Source organism: Saccostrea cucullata, unplaced genomic scaffold (assembly GCF_032062105.1).
Source record: "Saccostrea cucullata isolate Sc308-1 unplaced genomic scaffold, CSIRO_AGI_Scuc_v1 ctg1061, whole genome shotgun sequence".
Taxonomy (NCBI): Eukaryota; Metazoa; Mollusca; class Bivalvia; order Ostreida; family Ostreidae; genus Saccostrea; species Saccostrea cuccullata.
Genome location: NW_026918862.1, coordinates 89,481 through 108,539, shown reverse-complemented (window position 1 = coordinate 108,539; position 19,059 = coordinate 89,481). Strand labels below are relative to the sequence as shown.

The following is a 19,059-nucleotide window of genomic DNA, read 5'->3' as shown; positions in this document are numbered from 1 at the left end:
TCCAAAGTAAATGTATATTGAACTACATTTATAGCCCTTAACTTATTTTGCTGTGTTGAGCAATCAAATTATCATGGTAATGCTTCGTTAAGCTCTTCTATCTGACAGGTTTTTTTTTAAAGTTGAAATTTCAATTAATGTACTACTCTTAAAGATAAAGTTATGCTCCAAGATGAGTTGTTCTTCTATTTAAATTTCTCATATAAAACTAAAACTACAACTTTTTACATATTTATTAGAACATTTGGTAAAGAAATAAAAACAAATAAGACTGAATCACATTTAAGAAATTCTGGATACTTTGTACGGTTGTAGAAAAACATCACATCTAATGATATGGCAAGCGTACAGTAAACATGTTACATTTTCAACATGATTTGACACATTTACAGTAATAAGTTAAAACTTAACAAAATATGGTAATTGTTCGGTAAATAAGTTACATCTTCAACAGGATATGTCAAGGGTACAGAAAACATGTTACATCTGCAACATGATATGATAAAAGTGCTGTAATAATTAAGTTAAAACTTCAACAAGATATGGCAAGTGTTCAGTAAATAAGTTACATATTCAACAAGATATGGCAAGTGTTCAGTAAATAAATTACATATTCAACATGTAAGGCAAAATAAGGAAATAAGTTACATCTCCTACATGATATGGAAAGTTTATAGAAAATAAGTGATATCTTCAACATAAAATGGCAAGTGTGAAGTAAATAAGTTATGCTCTCAACATGATAGGGCAATGTACAATAAATAAGTTACATCTTCAACATGATATTGCAAGTTAACAGTAATTAAATATTAGTAAAACTTGAGCATATAAGAAACAGTTCAATAATACAATATCCAAAGAAAATATATTCATATCCAACAACAGAATTTTTTACTATGAGATGGAAAACCATAATTACAAAACAAGATGTGTTTGTGAAACACAGTACCCTCAGAGGCAACAGAGTTCAAAAAAACTATTCTCTGCATAAAGATTACAGTCAAAATCACAAGGTCATTGACTTAGTGTTGTTTGAAAGCACTTAATTTTTGAAGTAGGCATATTAAATATTAAGTCTCTATCTTTTATGGTTCAAAACGTAACCGAAACTTTGAAAAAAAAAACTATTTTTAGCATATAGGTCAAAGTCAAGGTCAAAAGGTCATTGTCCTTGGTGTCAGTTGAAAGTGCTTATGTAGTGGAATAAGCATTTTATATATCAAGTCTCTATCTCGATCTGTTCAAAATTTATGGCAAAGGTTTAAATTCACAATAAATAGAATAAAAGTAGGTCAACTACAAGGTAAAGGTTAAAGGTCAAATTTAGTGGTACCCAAAGAAAGGTCATGTCAGAAGTAACATACCTATAAATTATGAAAGCCATAGTTTCAATCACTCAAGAGTCATGGGCTTGATTAAAGTTTTGAGACAAACAGACAGACAGACAGAACAAAACCAATATACCCCCCAATCTTTCGATCCAGGGGCTTAAAAAGGACAACAAAGGGACTGTAGTAAAATTAAAACTAGCTAGCACAATTGAGATTGCATGGCTACGTGTGCAAAAGTTATCAGTAAAGTTTGAGAACAATAAGCCTAAAGTTAAGAAATAAAACACAAGTTTAATACAAAACGAATTGACCAACACAAATTTAACATGCTACAATTTTCAAATACACAACGCTTGAGCATATAAAAAAAATATGTAAAAAAAACTAAACATACTTTACTACTAAACATAAAATGCACCAATTCAAAACTATACTTTATATACATGTATAAAACTATCTCATAAATTACACCGGCCACTCAGCATGTAATGGAAAATAAAAATAAAAAACGATTATCAGTCCATTTCAAGGCAATTTTAAAAACCATTTCTGATAAATGAAATACTGAATTTGAATTGTTTAAATGCATAAAACACCTAAGTTTCGTTATAAATGCACTTAAGTGAGAAAGATCAATGAAAGCCACTTCTTTAAAATGCTAAAAAATCAGAAAAAATTTTCCATTCAGTTTGAGAACAATAAGCCTTAAATTAAGAAATAAAACTCAAGTTTAAAACAAAACGAATTGACCAACACAAATTTAACATGCTACAATTTTCAAATACAAAACGCTTGAGCATACAATTTTCAAATACAATACGCTTGAGCATATAAAAAAAATATTTAAAAAAAACTAAACATACTTTACAACATATAATGAGTATTTTATAAATCGTAATACCAAAGCTGCTAAACATAAAAATGCACCAATTCAAAACTATACTTTAAATACATGTATAAAACTAACTCAAAAATTACACCGGCCACTCAGCATGTAATGGAAAATAAAAATAAAATGATTATTATCAGTCCAGTTCAAGTCAATTTTAAAAACCATTTTTGATAAATGAAATACTGAATTGGAATTGGAATTAATACAAAACGAATTGACCAACACAAATTTAACATGCTACAATTTTCAAATACGAAACGCTTGAGCATACAATTTTCAAATACAAAACGCTTGAGCTTATAAAAAAAATATTTTAAAAAAACTAAACATACTTTACAACATATAATGAGTATTTTATAAATCGTAATACCAAAGCTGCTAAACATAAAAAATGCACCAATTCAAAACTATACTTTAAATACATGTATAAAACTAACTCATAAATTACACCGGCCACTCAGCATGTAATGGAAAATAAAAATAAAATGATTATCAGTCCAGTTCAAGTCAATTTTAAAAACCATTTCTGATAAATGAAATACTGAATTGGAATTGTGTCAATGCATAAAAAAATCAGGATTCTTTATAAATGCACTTAAGTGGAAAAGATTAATGAAGGCCTCTTCCTTAAAATGCTAAAAAATCAGGAAAAAAATTTTCATTATGGAATATTAGTAAAGTACTGAATTTTTGCATCAGAACAAAACTGTATCATTTTGTGTGGAATTCAAGGCATAACCTTAACAAATCTTTGTACAGCTTACAAAGACAAATATAAAAATCACATGTAAAAGTAAAAGTACAGGTAATGAATTATTACAATTACACAAACTATGTACGGTTCTCTATTATAACTGAAAAATTATGAACTTTCCAAAGCTACATACAACCACTACAACAAAACAAAACTTCAAAAGTTCAAAGGACTTTCTATAAATGACTCAATAATGTCCAAGGTAACAACATCGCAAGGGAAAAGTCTTTAACCATAATTCAACCTCTCAAATGATGATTACTGCTTCTCAGCTAAAACGCTCTCATCAAGCTGCTCTTCATCCGCCTGATTGCCACCAGCAAGCAGCTCATCTTCTTCTTCTGCCAAGATGTGCTCCTCACTAAATGATTATATAAATTCTCTTAATTTTTTTAAAATAATTTATGTCAGACTGTCTATAGCCTTACGTTTTTAATTATTAATTAACACAAGTTCAGTTGCATGTACTCATAATCTGTAAATTTATTGCTCATCTTTTCCACTTTGTTGAAAAATTATTTGAGTCAATTAAAATATGGAAAAACTGCTGTTAGCATTTAAACTTACATTGACATAACAATACTGCCTTTCTTCTTTCCCTTCACATGCTTTCTGTCAACAAACTCGTGCGTTGGGAAGAGGCTGTCAACATGGTTAGCAGTACAAGTTAGAACCTCGTCGTTAATAAAGATGGCCAAACAGCTCCTGCAAAACAAACAATTATGTATTATTAATCTAAATAGATTTTCAGAAAACATATTTAAAACACCAAATGAATTCTTCAAATTTAATTTTGCCACCAAATAAATAAACACTTTCCATGTAAAAATTTTGAATGTCATACTATTGTTTATTACTTTACTTACTCATCAAAGGAGACTCCCTCGATGTATCCCTGAAAATCTTCTTCAGCATCAGTAATCTAAAATAATAACACAAGGAAATGGTCATGAATTAGAATAGGCATTACTGTAAACATATCACAATTGGCTGTGTATCGATCTAACGGATCGACTTGGTAGAACTCAACAATCGCTAAATCAAATACACAGCTGAATGTCTTGCATATGTAAATAATTACATGCACAGTATTTCATTGTGTAACAAGAACATAAATTATGAAAAGTTGAAATTTAAGGTTATTGTACTAGAAAAAAAACTTCACAAAAAATAAGAAATAAAAATACAATATTTCACCTTGATCTGGGTGCCACCAGTGGAGTTTAATGAACGCTTGTTCTGATAGACATCGACATGGACGCAAGAAACCTCAATGGTCGTCCCCTCATGAATAACAGTCTCAGAGAGACCACCCCACAATTTGATGTCTATGCTAGCCTGGCCATCCGATAGAGTAATGATCTTTCTCTTTGACTTTGATCCTTCAATGATGCTTGAGACCTTAAATGAAATTGTATGCTTCACATAATTTCAAGTAATACAATTGATATAATGCTTTAAAAAAATGTAATAATAGCATAAGAATAATTATTCCCAATTTAAACACTATGTATTTCTATATTATTCAAAAAATAATTGCATAATCATGAATACAAAGATGGAAAATATTATCATCAATTTAAGAAAAAAAAATTTTAGCACAGAATTTCATATTACACATGTTCCAATATTTTTATCAGAGATGTGTATCAAGAAAGTTACACTCACCTTCGTGACCTCCCCCTTGACGCTGATCCGTTTTTTGTTCTCGAAAGAACTTATCCTGCCTAGCTCCTCTACAACGGGAGGCTGCACAAAAGTCATAATTACATCATCAGTGATGGCTGCGGGCCTTCCGCTCTGCATTACCTTTAATGAGAAAAATAAAAGAAAATACAGCAACCACTTCAATTTAAAAAAAAGGAAATCAAGATTAAAATATTATTATAGTTAAACTTCCATCCTCTAATGCATAACAATCACAACATCCTATTTTAGGGCAGTTGTAATATATACTAAACAATTCAAATTTCAAAAATATATTTATAAATCAAAGTTGAAAAGACCAAAAATTCGCAGTTAATGAATTTTCTACTATGACTGGAAATTAAGTTTGAGTTTACAGTTTCAAGTTTCTGTTTCAAGTTACAGATAGGAAAAGAGTGCACTTTTTACTAGACAATTTTCAATTTCATGGAGTTTCAAGGGTTTATAATTTAGTTTTCAATATAAGAACACCTGCAAAAAATCAAAAATAAAATTCTCCTATAGCAATACTTAATTAAGGCTTCAAGTAATAACTTTATCACAATTGCATAGCTTAAGATAGAAAATCTAAAACCCATGCATAGAATTATGTATATTAGTGTAGACTACTTGTGTTATATTGAAATTGGACCAAAACTATAGAAGGAATAGCATTTTGAAAGAATTGTTTACAGACAGACAGACAGATGGACAACAAACGCATTACTATCGCATAAGTCTTCTGGTCTCTGACAAATCTGTTGTTTTTAGTCAACCAATTAGAAAGTTGGAACTCAATATTTAAAATATATTTATTACTTTGCTATTTAAGGTGAATACTTTGACACTCGTTAAAAAGTGCAAAGTTTAATTGAAACAATGTCATTGATATTTAATTTCCGTCAAATATTACATAAGTACCACATTCTAACTGCAAAATGCAACATATTTTTATGATGTTTGCAATGCTGAACATGCATAAGTAACATGAACTGTGATTTGTACGTTGTTTTGCATGGCAACTCTGTAATGTGGCCAATTAAATGACCCATGCATATTTAATTACAAACGAAGATTTTTCCACAAGTGATAAGTAAAGATCACCTGTTGGTTTTTGATGATGTTACAATGCATAAAAGCTTTGTACCAAAAACCTTAATCATTGCAGTAATCAACACATTTAAGAACAAATAACATTCATTGCAATTTATCATATCAACAACAATGAGATATTCAAATGCAAAGGGCACACACTAATAATACCATGAAGCAAATAATGATAAACCAGTATAGAATGCACAATAAAAATTTCAGTTTCACGAGCTAAAACCAATGTATTTAAAAATAGTTGCTTAATAACAAATAGTTATCCTTATATATCTCATTTTATAAAGTATAAGTAAAATCACATTTCATCATATTTATACCTTTCCTATACTTTTAACTTATATATATTAATTAAGACATACCACAGTCTGCTGGCCCAGCTTCACTGTCCCATCCTCCAGCAGAGTGTATCTAACAACTAAAAAAGCAGTCATCTTCTTCAGCATCTTTAGATGTTTTTCATGCACGATCACCTGCTTTAGTGTCTTGTAGTTAGTGTCACTAGAAACCATCCACGACGTGCCGTATGATTGTTCACCATTGGCGTATCTTCTCGTTACAACATCTTCCAACACAAACATTGTCATGGGTTTTGGGCCCTACAAAACAAAACTAATTATTAATTCCAGCAAATAACCAGATTCCACCAAACTATAAAATAATTTATGTTCTGTATACATATTAATCCCAGATACCTGTAAAAAATGAACAAAAAGAAACAGTATAGTCTTACATTTAGGTTTACAAACATCAGAAAGAAAAAATCCAGTAAAAGGAGGAAATTAACAAAGAAAAAAAATTATTTTTCCTGGATACATGATCAACTTTCCCACATTAATTTTTGCTACTTATTTATGCTCACTTAAAATCTAAAAGCTTCCTGAGTGCCACTGGAAACATTAGATTACAAATGGAAAAATAAACCCACAAATTGTTTATTTCATCATTAAACATCAACCAGTTTGGGCCTTGAGTGATTTAAATCTTGTGATGTTGGACAAAACACATGCATACGTTTAAAGGACAAGGTTTTTAACTTTACGGTTTTCCTCAGGTAAGTTTGGTGTGGGATGGAGCTTAATCAAAGCGGATGAGAAGCCCCAAGGGAACGACGCTGGCTTGTGTATACTACCAATACACACAGGATATTACCTGGGTGTATTACCAGTATGCAAATTCCTATGACTTTGTAAACTGAGGCCATTTTTTTCCATGTTTAGCTCATGAATTAAAATGCAAAATAAAGTATTTTTTGTTGCAGACAGAATCCTTCCCAATTTTTTTCTTTTCATAAAATAATTGATATGTTCAATAATTCAACATTTTTTATATACAGTGTGTTTTTTAATGAAGTGTTATAACAAAAATACACAGCACCAAAATCTGACGTTGTAATCTGGCGACGAAAAGGGAAGTAATTCAAATACATGTCATCTACGCGTCAGTACGCGAGAGGAACAGTCTCTCAGTAAATAACAATGGTCAGTTCCTAATGGACAGCGGTAATGATTCCCTGACAGTTATGAAAGTGAAATAAAATCATTTGCATCGTTTTTTTTTTTCGACACTCATTATTAATTTCAAACATTAAATTCAAAGCAAGATGTTAAATTCCGTTTAATTTCTCTTCTAAAACTTATTATTATACCGTTACTTCATCACCATGTCTCGGAAAAAAAACGACACGTATACGTACAGGTTATTCTTATAAATATAAATTCGCTTGACTCGTGAGTAATGTTACAATGTTGTCATACTTGTTAAAAAAATAAATTAAACTAATATGAAACTAGATTCAAACGCAGGTCAGTTTATTTTGTTAATTAATGAAGGATTAAAAGTACCGTAACTCATGTTTTGACACGGAAATTAAAATTATGATTGTAATCGCGATATAAAATCCACCCTTTTAAAATCAAATTTATAATATATATTAATTAGCCATGATTTTTCTTGTCATTTATTTAATTATTTGATAGATTGACTATATTAATGGCATATTCTTATAAATTAAAAAAAAATAGAAAACAACGATTTGATTGCTGCTCTATCACCTTGGCATGTGCAGTAGGCATCAAAAGCCTGAAAGTTAATTCGATGATCGGTAAATCTCCAGACAAGGTACAAAAGATATACACAACAGCAGCCAATTATTAAAATGTCATTCAAATCAAAGTATCCAATCCCAGGCTTATTTCAGATGATTGACAAGGGTTCTAAGACCGATAAATTTTAAGGAGGTGCTTATTTCCTCCCCCTTCAAATATTGTCTTTATATATTTTTATAATACTTGTTTTTCAATAATTGAAATATTTCACTTCCTTAAATTAGGCTATTGTATTATTTGTATATACTTGCTTTAAAATTATTGAAATATTTTTCCACAAAAGTAGCCTATTGTTTATTTCTACCATAAATGGACTCAACTTCTCCCATAGACATTACATCTGATGCATAAACGACCCTTTCTAAACAAAGCATGAGGCTCTATGACTAAAAGCTATAATAAAAACCTAAGGCCAAAGTTTTTACTTTATTAGGTTTACGATTTTTTGACACTGTAGTACAAATACACTTATTTACATCGGGTTCGGGGTTGGATTACTTGATTATAGGTCTCCTATTTTTAGGGGCTTTCTATTACCTGACACTGACAAGCATAGACGCACATCTGTCCCTTCAGGGTTTGAGGCCAGCCTTACCCTTGGTAAGCCTGATTATATTTAGTATATAGAGATATACAACAGCACAAAATATGCGTTGGGCAGTCGAATAAAATAATTTGAAACCTTGACATATTTTTTTTCTCCAGTAGCATTGAAATGTATTCAGATTATCAGATATAATTTACAGGATTTAGATTTTCAGGTATTCAGATTCAGATTTTACAAATGTTCTGATTCTTATGAATTTAAAGTCTGAGTTTACATAATAGACACATTACATGGGTAAAATTGAGTGAATCTGCTATTCTCTGGTCAACCCATCCACTTATGAAAAACTTTTTGGAAACTCTGAATGTCATTGACTGCTTTAACAACAAACTTTTACCTTAAATTAAGATACGTGTGTCCAGGTTACAATTAACGAAGACCAAAAATTTCTCCATCAAAGAAATTGAGAAGTTTTGAAATTTAGGTAGACTTCTTGGAGCGTATGTGGCACACATTAATCGATAAAAAAATATTTCATTGTTTATGAATTACAAATTTTTCAAAAAAAATTTCTGTATAAACATTATATTTAAAATGATTTAATAACAGAAAATAATCTTATAAGAAATTTCCTCAAATTACAAGGTATAAATATCTATAGAAAAAAATAATAAAGCAACATTGACATCAAATAAAATTTCAACTACATGTACTAAACATGCTAAAATTAAAATGTAAAAGTATCTAAATATCAGATTAATTTTTCATCAAACATTTTTCTTTTCATAGATATATGGGCCATTTTCAAAAAAAGTCCACTTTTTTGTCTTTTGATCAGAATAATAGGAAAACATTTTTTAGAGTGAAATTTTTTTTCCCGTTGGTTAATATACATGGTCATATAGCTTATAAGTAATTTTATGATCATCTCCTAGGTGTTTTATAAAAAATATTCTCTGCATTCCGAGTAAAATTTAACAGGAAAACCATGTCACATTAACAAAAATTTTATAACGCGCTTATTTAAATGATAGGGAAAATATTACCCTGTGAAGATATGTACAAATTTTGCACCTCATTTTAATTGAATTCATTTACAGATTAATTTAATATGATTGTTTTACTTATGCCTCCCACTAAATACTAGTATCGTGCATTTAACATTCAGGAAGTGACATGTCCCACCAGTTTATGTCATTCCTGTTATCAGAAAGAAAATGTTAAAATAAAAGATATCTCACTTTCCTAGGAACTGTTTTCATGATACACAATATATCATCATTTTCTGTTGTCTGAAGTTTATGAGCGCCATGATTTGAAAGTGAGTAAAGAAAGGGTTCAAAGGTCGATAAGTTTGTCTTATTGGTAGAGTATAATGAAAATATGTCCTATCTGTTACCTTCATAATATGCAAATACTCTTTAAATTGTTTATTCTGCTAAAACAATCAGATTTACTAAGTTACAAAGAAACTGTTTCAATGTCTTGATGATGCAAAAAGAGTACGTTATACTAAATAACCGGTGATTTATATGAGAAATGTCCATCCTGTTACTGTCATTCCTGTTACCATTAATATGGTAACAGTAAGGAAAACTGGACTTCATATCTTGAGTTTTAACAGTAAAAACAATTACTTTTATTTTTCAAGTAATATAAGTTTAATAACACATGTTAAAAAACTTCGTAAATCATATTGAAATAAGTTAGTGCTTCAAATTGTGCCATTATAACTTAAACATGCACTCTTGTAACAGAATGGACAAAAATTGTAACAAGAGGGACAAATTACCCTGGTATTTATATACCTATTTAAGTTTCATCATTTGTTTTTCTTAAAATTATGAAAAATTCTTAGTTTTGCAACAGCATAGAGTACCTTTAATAAACAAAAATTGAACTGATAAATATTTTAATAGCACTTTAGAATTAAATTTCGTAACAGGATGGACATAAATGTCTTTTATTGTCTCAAATTTGCCAGATTTGACAAAATCATTTTTTTATTCTACATTTATTTCTCTTTTCCTAACCAATAAAGTTAAAAAAAGTCAATTTTTATTTAAAATGTAGATTTCATTGTCCATCCTGTTACACTGTTTTGTCCATCCTGTTACTGTTTTTGTCCTTTCTGTTACCCGAGTCCTTACTGTTACCAGTATATTTTCCTAGTTTAAATTGCTTTGGCAGAGCACCTGTTTAAATAACTTTCTGTAACTGTTTATTCTAATCACAAAAATAATGTACAAGAATGTTTTTTTTCAACTATAGCATATAAACATTCCGCAATAAGGCTTTTCATGAAGAAAAACCCGTAGATTTTGCTTCTGTTTGGTATATGGTAGTTTGACATGCTTTTAAACGCTCATATATTAGATGAATGTCAAACATCTTGGCTTTCAGTGATAATTTTTTCATTTATTAACGGTATACAAAAGATAATTTGATGAAAATTTTGAAATAGAGTTTTACAGCTCTTTTTATGAAAGTAACAGGAAGGACATTAAAGTTTAAATGACTAAGATAAAATGTCAATATTTTTTAAAAGAAATATTTTCTTTTATGCAATGCAGTGGATTTTAGTAGTTTATTACTATATTATTCAAATAAAGTTGAAAAAATCATAGTAAAACCACTTTCATTTTTCAAAATATGTAATTAAAAAAATAGACATTTTTTGAAAATGACCCATATATAGTAGCACAACCTTAAACTTCTAAAATTTCTCTTCTCATTAGATTTCCAGACTTTTGGCAAAGTCATGATTTTGTTAATTTCTCTTCAAGTTTTGTTTTAAATATAAAATTCATTTTCTTATAAAAGTTTTCACGCATACCGATTATTTTACACATATGTTTATCGGATCCAATGTGTGATCTTAAGAAGTTAATAATTTCACAATTTAACAGTAAAAATATGTATGCATTCACAACATCAGTGTGCGCCAAAAGGACTAGCCCGATGGCCGAACACTAGTAAAAATTCGATCGGGCTAGTTGAATGTAAGTCAGCACTAGCCCAATCGGTCTAGTGAAAAGTTGCATGCATTTTACCTTTATTTGTTAGTAAATCTTTTAAAGTAATAAAATAAGTATAAGAATTCTTATTGTTTCCTTTCTTTTTACATGTGCGTGGGTTTCTTTTGTTTAAGCGTGTCAAGAACTTTCCGCAATCGGTCTTCTCTGTACAATTTGGGTTTAAAAAATACTTCCGGTTATGGCTGCATTATGACTATCTATGAATTACGACTGGTTTAAGCGAGACAACAAATCTGATTCCGGCTAGTAATTGTTCTTAATTACTAGCCCGATTGAGCTAGTGCTAAAAAAAGTTTTTGCGCACACTGCAACATGAATTAATTATTTGACAGTAAAAAGATCTATAATCTTCCCCAACATCGATAGCCACCCAGCTGTTCTGCGTCTTGTGTGTAACTTCTTATAATGCACTTTTTCACAACCAGATAAAAATCTAGAGGAGTTCCGACAAAGTATTTGATGCATTGGTCATTAGCACAGAAACAATTTGTGATGTAAATTATAAAACTGTCGTTTGGATATAAGAATCCAGTTTCTTATTTCTGTAAATAGGGAAAATAAGGGTTGGCGAAATTGTAAACCAAGACATAAAAAAACTTTGGCCTAAACATTTAATATAATGTCTCCAACTTTGATCAGCTATCACCTGCACATTCAAACCAGTGGGATGAAAAAACATACAGACATATAAGAGATACTATATATCAAATAAGAATTCATAATTATCACACCAACATGTCATTGTGCAACAAAGTCATCAGCGTCTGTTATGTTCTCTGAATGGGACAACATGGATATACAGCGGCGGATCATAATATTATAAACAAAATGGCGTTCCAATTGCGGTTAAAAAAACGATCACTCTTATTTATCTGTAGCTCCTCTCAGTATGCATGTTTCAATAAAAAGGGCACATGACTGGGTTAAAAGACGTATTATGTTATAATAAGATATGACGTATCATGATTGTGATGCAATAAATTACGTCATTCTGTATGTAAACAGAGAATGGGAAAGGCGAAAGATTTATCACCAAGCTTAAAACAAAGGATCGTAAATAGTTTTCAGAGTGGAATAAAACAATGAAAAATTGCAAAGTGCCTGGGATCAAACCCATGTACAGTTTGTGCTGTGATAAAGCGATATCAGGAGCGGGGTTCGGTGGAGAATAATCCTAGAAAGGGAAGAAAGAAAAAACTTAGTGTGCAGGACGAACGGTCAATTTTAAGGTTGGTAAAAACACATCGTGTCGAACCTCTGAAAGATATCACTGCCAGATTCAAAAAGTTTAGGGGGGATACTGTTTCAGAAGTAACTGTAAAAAGATGTTTGTTCCAAAATAAATACCATAGACGAGTTGTAAGAAAAAACATACGAATCCGAGATGTAAACATAAAGAAACGAGTTGAGTGGGCTAGGGGGAAAAGGCATTGGAAAGTTGATGGTGACTGGAATCGTGTTATTTTTTCTGATGAATGTAAGGTGATTATTGGAGAAAATAATCGCGTATATGTGTGGCGGAGACCCGGAGAGGAGTGGATGCCGCAATGCATTAGCCCCAGTCGTGGCGCAAAGGTTAGTCTAATGATATGGGGATGTATCTGCTGGAATGGACCAGGTACTTTGACAGTTGTCAATGGCAATATCAAAGCTGAAAAGTACAGGGAAATAATTGATAATGAACTGTGGCCAGTTGTTGCCCAGCATTTTCCACAGAATGACTTTATTTTTCAAGATGACAATGCGCCAGTACATCGCGCAAGGATTGTGCTAAATTACAAAACTGAAAATAATATTCGAGGAATGCTGTGGCCTGCCCAATCTCCGGATGCTAACATAATTGAAAACTGTTGGCTTTTGTTGAAAAATCAGCTTAGAAAATGTGCAAACAGAATTACCAACGCAGCGGATCTAGAACAAGAAATTCGGAGAATATGGACCACCATCCCCATTCATTATATACGGAACCTTTACAGATCACTTCCACAACGAATGATCAAGATTATAAGATCAAAGGGGTATGCCACAAAATATTAGGTAAGTTTCATTTATACAAATCTGTTATAATGGAGAAATCGTTTTTTTATATACCGGATCCGTATGTTGCTAATAACGCGACGACGCCATTTTGTTTATAATATTATGATCCGCCGCTGTATATATGGGCAGTTATTAAGCAATTCTTTAGCAGTTTAAAATTTTTTAGAAGTTTTCAAACAGTTTCCAGGAGTTAGGTATTTATTGCTCTCTAGTTACTGCTGGGGTGTTGGGAATAAGCAGTTTTCCTTAGAAGTCTTTAATCCCTTACCAGTTTCTTTGCAGTTATGTCACATATCTGTACATGTATAGGACTGAGGACAAGATAGATTCCCCAGACAGTTTCGTTTGCAGATCAAAGTGGTTTTCTGGCGTAATTTGATTAGGTTCAAGAGAAAATTTTAATGTTGATTTCAATGTCCTAATAAATGTAATAAACAAGAACCTAGCTTACAACTGCCTACAAAAATTGAATTTTCTGCATATGGCTGCCATTTACTTGTATTGTTGGACTATTAATTATAACTATCAATGAGTTAAGTGCTATTAACCTATACAGAGGGTCTAGCCTGTGCTAGTCACTAAGCTTAAGATTTATTGAAATAATGTTGTAGCCATTTTAACAAGTGGTAAATAATAAATATATGTGGCTTTGAATGAATGATGATCGATATTTTGTAACAGCTTAGTGAATTGACAGCCTGACAGATTAGTTTTATACAGTTATTGAACATGATTATTGTTGACATTGTACGAGGTTGAGATGATTTTTCTTTTGTGTTTTAGTTAATTGACAATGCAAGAATATGTATTAATTTATGCTTTACATGTTGTTGAAAGGTGATAATTGACAAGTTTAACAGATTTACATGAGTTGAAATAGTTTGTAACGTGTACATATTGAAATCAGCTGATTATAGCAGTAGTTAAGTTGTGAAACTGTTTGAGCTTACTTCGAGTGCCAGGGATTTTGATTGGTCTTCCGTAGTAGATTAACCATAGATTTATGGACAGAATCCTGTTTTCTTGCAGTTTAAGTTGTTTTAAGTAGACTATTGCAGGTATATAGCCTTGTAAACTTGTGAAATGTTAGCAAACTTGGCGGTCGTAAAAGGTGTACATCGAGCCCGATCGTAAAAGATTTTTGGAGTTAAATGTGTTATTTGTTGTGTTACATGCATGGAGATTACTTAACTTATTTTAATCTAGAGTTTATTTGGAAACTACTTCCATTCAGAAAAGTCGCCATGTATGTAGTTTTCAGATAAAATTTTACTTATATACTTAATCTTCTACTTAGACTTAATAAAAATGTTTCGAGATATATGTGCTTTCTGGTATGTTGATTTGATAAGTTGATTAGAGAAGTCGTGTTTTAGGGGTAAGGAATTGTATGGCTTGGAAGAAATAAAATTAACTAATGACTTGTTAGTTTCATCTTAAGAAGAACCAGTTAAAAGGATTTTTGAGGAACATTTGGAATATATTTATTGAACTTTATAGGAATGTAACCGTGGTAAGTTTTGATAAGATAATACTAATAGTCAATTTTCACTAAAAAATTTGACTTGATTTATTTTGCTAGTTTTTTGAATTTGGGCTATATTGCTGATTAATTATAAAAATACTAGAAATGTTTAGATAAATTATTCATATAGCTAAGAATTTTAGGTAGTGTTTTTATTAAATTTTCTTAATGTTTTTAACTAGAATACAGACATTAAAAAATATTACATATTAATTATTGATCACTTACAATTTTGTTGTTTAACTGTATTTCATGGATTATTATTGTTTCATGCCAAGTTGACAATAAATTCAGCCATATTTTGACAGGGTTTCAATTCAAAATTCTAATGCAATTATTTTGTAAAACACTCTTTGATTTAAGGAATAACTATCTTTAATTTGGTATATGCAACCATTAATGCCAATTTAACACTTGCAAACTGATTTTAACTGGCGACGCATAAGCGGAGCCGGTAAAACGGATGATCCTTAATTAAGTTTTTAAAAACCAAAAAAAATAATCAATAGTTTCTCAGGCGAAAAAAAACAAAAACAAAAAAACTTAAAGCTGCAGGCAGGCTCTTTTCAAAGCAGGTTTAGCACCATTTAAAAACCATTTGTTCAATAAAAAGATAATATTTACCAATTCTTAATTTTATTTCTTTGAAAATGGTAATTATTCTGGGGTAAAATGTATTCAAATTTAATTAAAGTTAATCCAAACATTTATTTTAAAGTTAATTCATAATATACAGAAAATATAGAAGAAATCTATTGGTTTTTCTATTAACAAAAAAATTCAATTTAAACATTTATGAAGAGGGGAAATTTTCCCAACAAGAAAAAATAAAAAATCGAGTTATTTCCCTTTCCAATGTGTCAATAAAATTGATCAATGTGGTTGTTTTTTAACTGATGCGTCGGTACCTGAGAAACTATTAATAATCTTTCTCTGGCCATATATTCTTAGTTCCACATTCCATTATTATAAGACTAAAATTCCATAGCTGGGATATCAGGTTTAACTTTTAAAGTCAAAATATAGCTTACGCTGAATATTGAACACCTTAAATATATAATTATATATTGCCCACTTTCAATTGATATTTTTAATATATATTTGTAGCTAAATACCATTTCTAAATAATATAACTAATTACACAAATATTAAATTATTAAATTAAAGTTCATGAACAATTAATAACATAGTAGTGTACCTGCTGGAAAAAAAATGCCAGCACAATTTAGCAAATCATATACTAAAGCCCTGAAAATCTAACCATTTTCATTCTTATTGTAAATTACTTACACAGCTGCATTTTATAATTCTCAAATAGTACTTACATCATATGGCTTAATTTTAACATTATTCTCAGGCCAAAAATAAAATTAAGTATGTTTGCATTTGCCTACCGACCCAATAAAATGCACCCGACCCAAACTTTTTTCAGCCATTAGGTATAATTATAATTTTTTTTTCATTTCAATATTTCAGAATATTCAAATTCTAAACATGCTAAAATTTTCAAATTTTGAAACGTTTTTTATCAATCTGTGGTTTATAAAAAGTGGTCAGCTTATACATCTCTGGTAAGTGTATCAAAACCTCTTTTATTTGTTATCTAACAAATATCTCAATTTTTTTCTAAAAAAAAAACTACCTACCAACCCAACCTGAAAATTATAGATCGGTAACTACAAACAAAGAATTTTGGCCTCAAAAATCATTTTAAAAATATATATATATATAAAGTATTGATTACTATTTTTAACTTTAAATTTCAGTAAATCACTATTTCCGGAGTATTTCCACAATCATTATGCCCTTTCTTATGCAAATATTTAGTGTATAAAAATTCAATAATAGCCAGATAATATTACATTTAATTTATAGTAAGTTAATAATATGCTGAAGAAAATATTTCAAATCAAGTTTTCCAAAGACTTTCACAACCCATCTCATATAGTTTTACATTTCAGTTTAAAATTGTTACTTATAATTTACAACATTTACAACTATAATATATGACTAGTATGGGCTTTAGCTTTAAACTGCTTTAATTTCTCAAATTAATTTAACAAGATTACAGGCAAATTATGATTTCTCTCTAGAAAAATAATTTACAAATTTAAGTCAAAGTTTAAACTTTGACCTCATAAAGTGTCCCCACCCCTAAGAAATAAATTATCTGTTATACCAAGTATCATTACTAACATCACAAATATTACACATATTACATCACCTTAACTAGTCCAAATTATCTTCCTTAAATTAAATTCAAACACTTGAATATACCTTCATAAATTAATATTCAAAAGACACCAACAATGACAAAAGATGGACTAATTTGATCAGAAATGCTCACTGTCGATCAGAAATGCTCACTGTTGATCTTGTAACCACCAAATAATTAAACCTTAATTTAATGTCCAAAACAAAGTTTACTATTGTTTTAATAGTATAACAAATTAAATAAAGGTCTCAAATCCAAAGCTTAGCTATCTGACAAGTTTCATGAGATTTTAGACAATTTCCCAATAAAACCAAAACCAAACCCATATATTGTAATAATAAATCAAAAAAAGTTAAGGTAAAAAAAAACCCTTATGCAAAAAGCACAATAAATTAATAAAAAATTGAAAAAACATTAATGCAGACTTTGTTCCTAATAAACCTATTAAATTTTCCATTACTAATCCAATAAACCAGAAATGCCTACAGAGTTTTTGGTTTTGTTTTGCTTTGTCAGAAACAAAGGCCCCCCCCCCCCCCCCCGCTATTTTTTTTTTTTGGGGGGGGGGGGGGAGAATAATGCCGCTGATCAAATATAATCCTTCAGTGTCGTGTAAAAAAACTAATTAAAAATGAAAAAGGAAAAGCAACAAAAGTACTTACATCATCGCTCTTCAGTTTCTTTAACGGCGACGCCATGTTTTCTGCACCAACGGTTATCACACGAATACAGTTAATCTAAACATAACGATTAAATCCTTATTCAATGTCATAGACAAAGTAAAAAAATCCAGTTCATTTTAAGGCCTTTACTTATATTAACCATATTATTACATCCCAAAGAAAACCCTTACCTTCTATCAGCTTCGCTCTGCAGTATTGGTTAACGGGAACTAACCCGAGTACGAGAGGCGTCTCCTTATATAGAATAAGCGCGGACCTCGCTGAAAACACCCTATTATGAAAGCCTCAAAAATGGAGTTTGATCCGCGTTTGTGCTTTCGAAGAACGAGTTTTTCAGCAATAAAACTACATACAAAACGTAAAATATGCAAAAAGTATATATTTCTGGATTCGTTATTATCAGCAGAATTTATTAAGACAAAAAACAAAACATTTGCAATTTACTTAAAGAAATTTACAAGCATTCTTCAAGGAAAAAACGATAAAATTTACAGCTAACCAGTTAAAAGACTTCCCATTATTAAAATTTCTACATTTAAGTTTATGTTTAGGAACAAACTACCATAAATAGGTACAAATTAAGTCAAATGAAACTTTAAAACCAAATACAACAAATTAGAATAATTATAAAACATGATTTTATTTAAATTTTAAACACAACTTTCAAGCAAAACGATCCAAATTAATTTACCCATTCATAAGAACCACATCAAATATGAAAATGAAAAAGTTATTGAACAACAAATTACAAACAATGTTACCTAACCTACTTCAACATGAAAGTCCACACAATGGCGTGTATTCAGGTATAATTCTGAACACAACACACCTGTTCTACAATTATGAAAGCATACCAAATATTGAAATAAAATTATTTAATACAGATATATTGTTTGTTTCTGTGAAAGATAACATTTAACGCTTTCACATCGGGTTTGAAAAACTATGAATATTGTATCCACGTAGTGACGTACCAAAGTTGATTTGTAAACATCAGTTAGCTTGAACTTAGGTTAGTAAATGCACTCCACGTCATCTTTATTATCGCTTTTGAAAATGTGATTCCCAGAACATGACTAATTATTTTGACATTGAGCCTTACTTTTAAATAAACAGAAAATTTCCGTGATTAA

General features: G+C 30.2%; 1 protein-coding gene across 2 annotated transcripts; it reads right to left on the bottom strand.

Moving 5' to 3' along the window:
* Positions 1-215: 215 nt before the first annotated feature.
* Positions 216-18,283, bottom strand: LOC134272683 (uncharacterized). Of its 2 annotated transcripts, none has more exons than XM_062754887.1 (7): positions 17,906-18,283; positions 6,133-6,369; positions 4,646-4,786; positions 4,175-4,378; positions 3,844-3,899; positions 3,545-3,682; positions 216-3,338 (listed from the first exon to the last, which is right to left on the bottom strand). In XM_062754887.1, exons 1-7 carry the CDS (start codon positions 17,939-17,941, stop codon positions 3,236-3,238), a joined length of 915 nt encoding a protein of 304 aa, XP_062610871.1. In that variant the 5' UTR covers positions 17,942-18,283; the 3' UTR covers positions 216-3,235. The 2 variants fall into 2 exon arrangements, with proteins under 2 accessions (XP_062610871.1, XP_062610877.1); XM_062754893.1 differs by lacking the exon at positions 17,906-18,283 and adding an exon at positions 14,454-14,595.
* Positions 18,284-19,059: the final 776 nt, after the last annotated feature.

Coding starts and splice junctions, on each gene's coding strand:
- LOC134272683 (XM_062754887.1), bottom strand. CDS start 17,941: ATGGCGTCGCCGTTAAAGAAACTGAAGAGCGATGAT. Junction 3,683..3,843: donor GAGGGAGTCTCCTTTGATGA/GTAAGTAAAGTA, acceptor TTTGTTTTGCAG/GAGCTGTTTGGCCATCTTTA. Junction 3,339..3,544: donor GGCAGTATTGTTATGTCAAT/GTAAGTTTAAAT, acceptor ATAATCATTTAG/TGAGGAGCACATCTTGGCAG.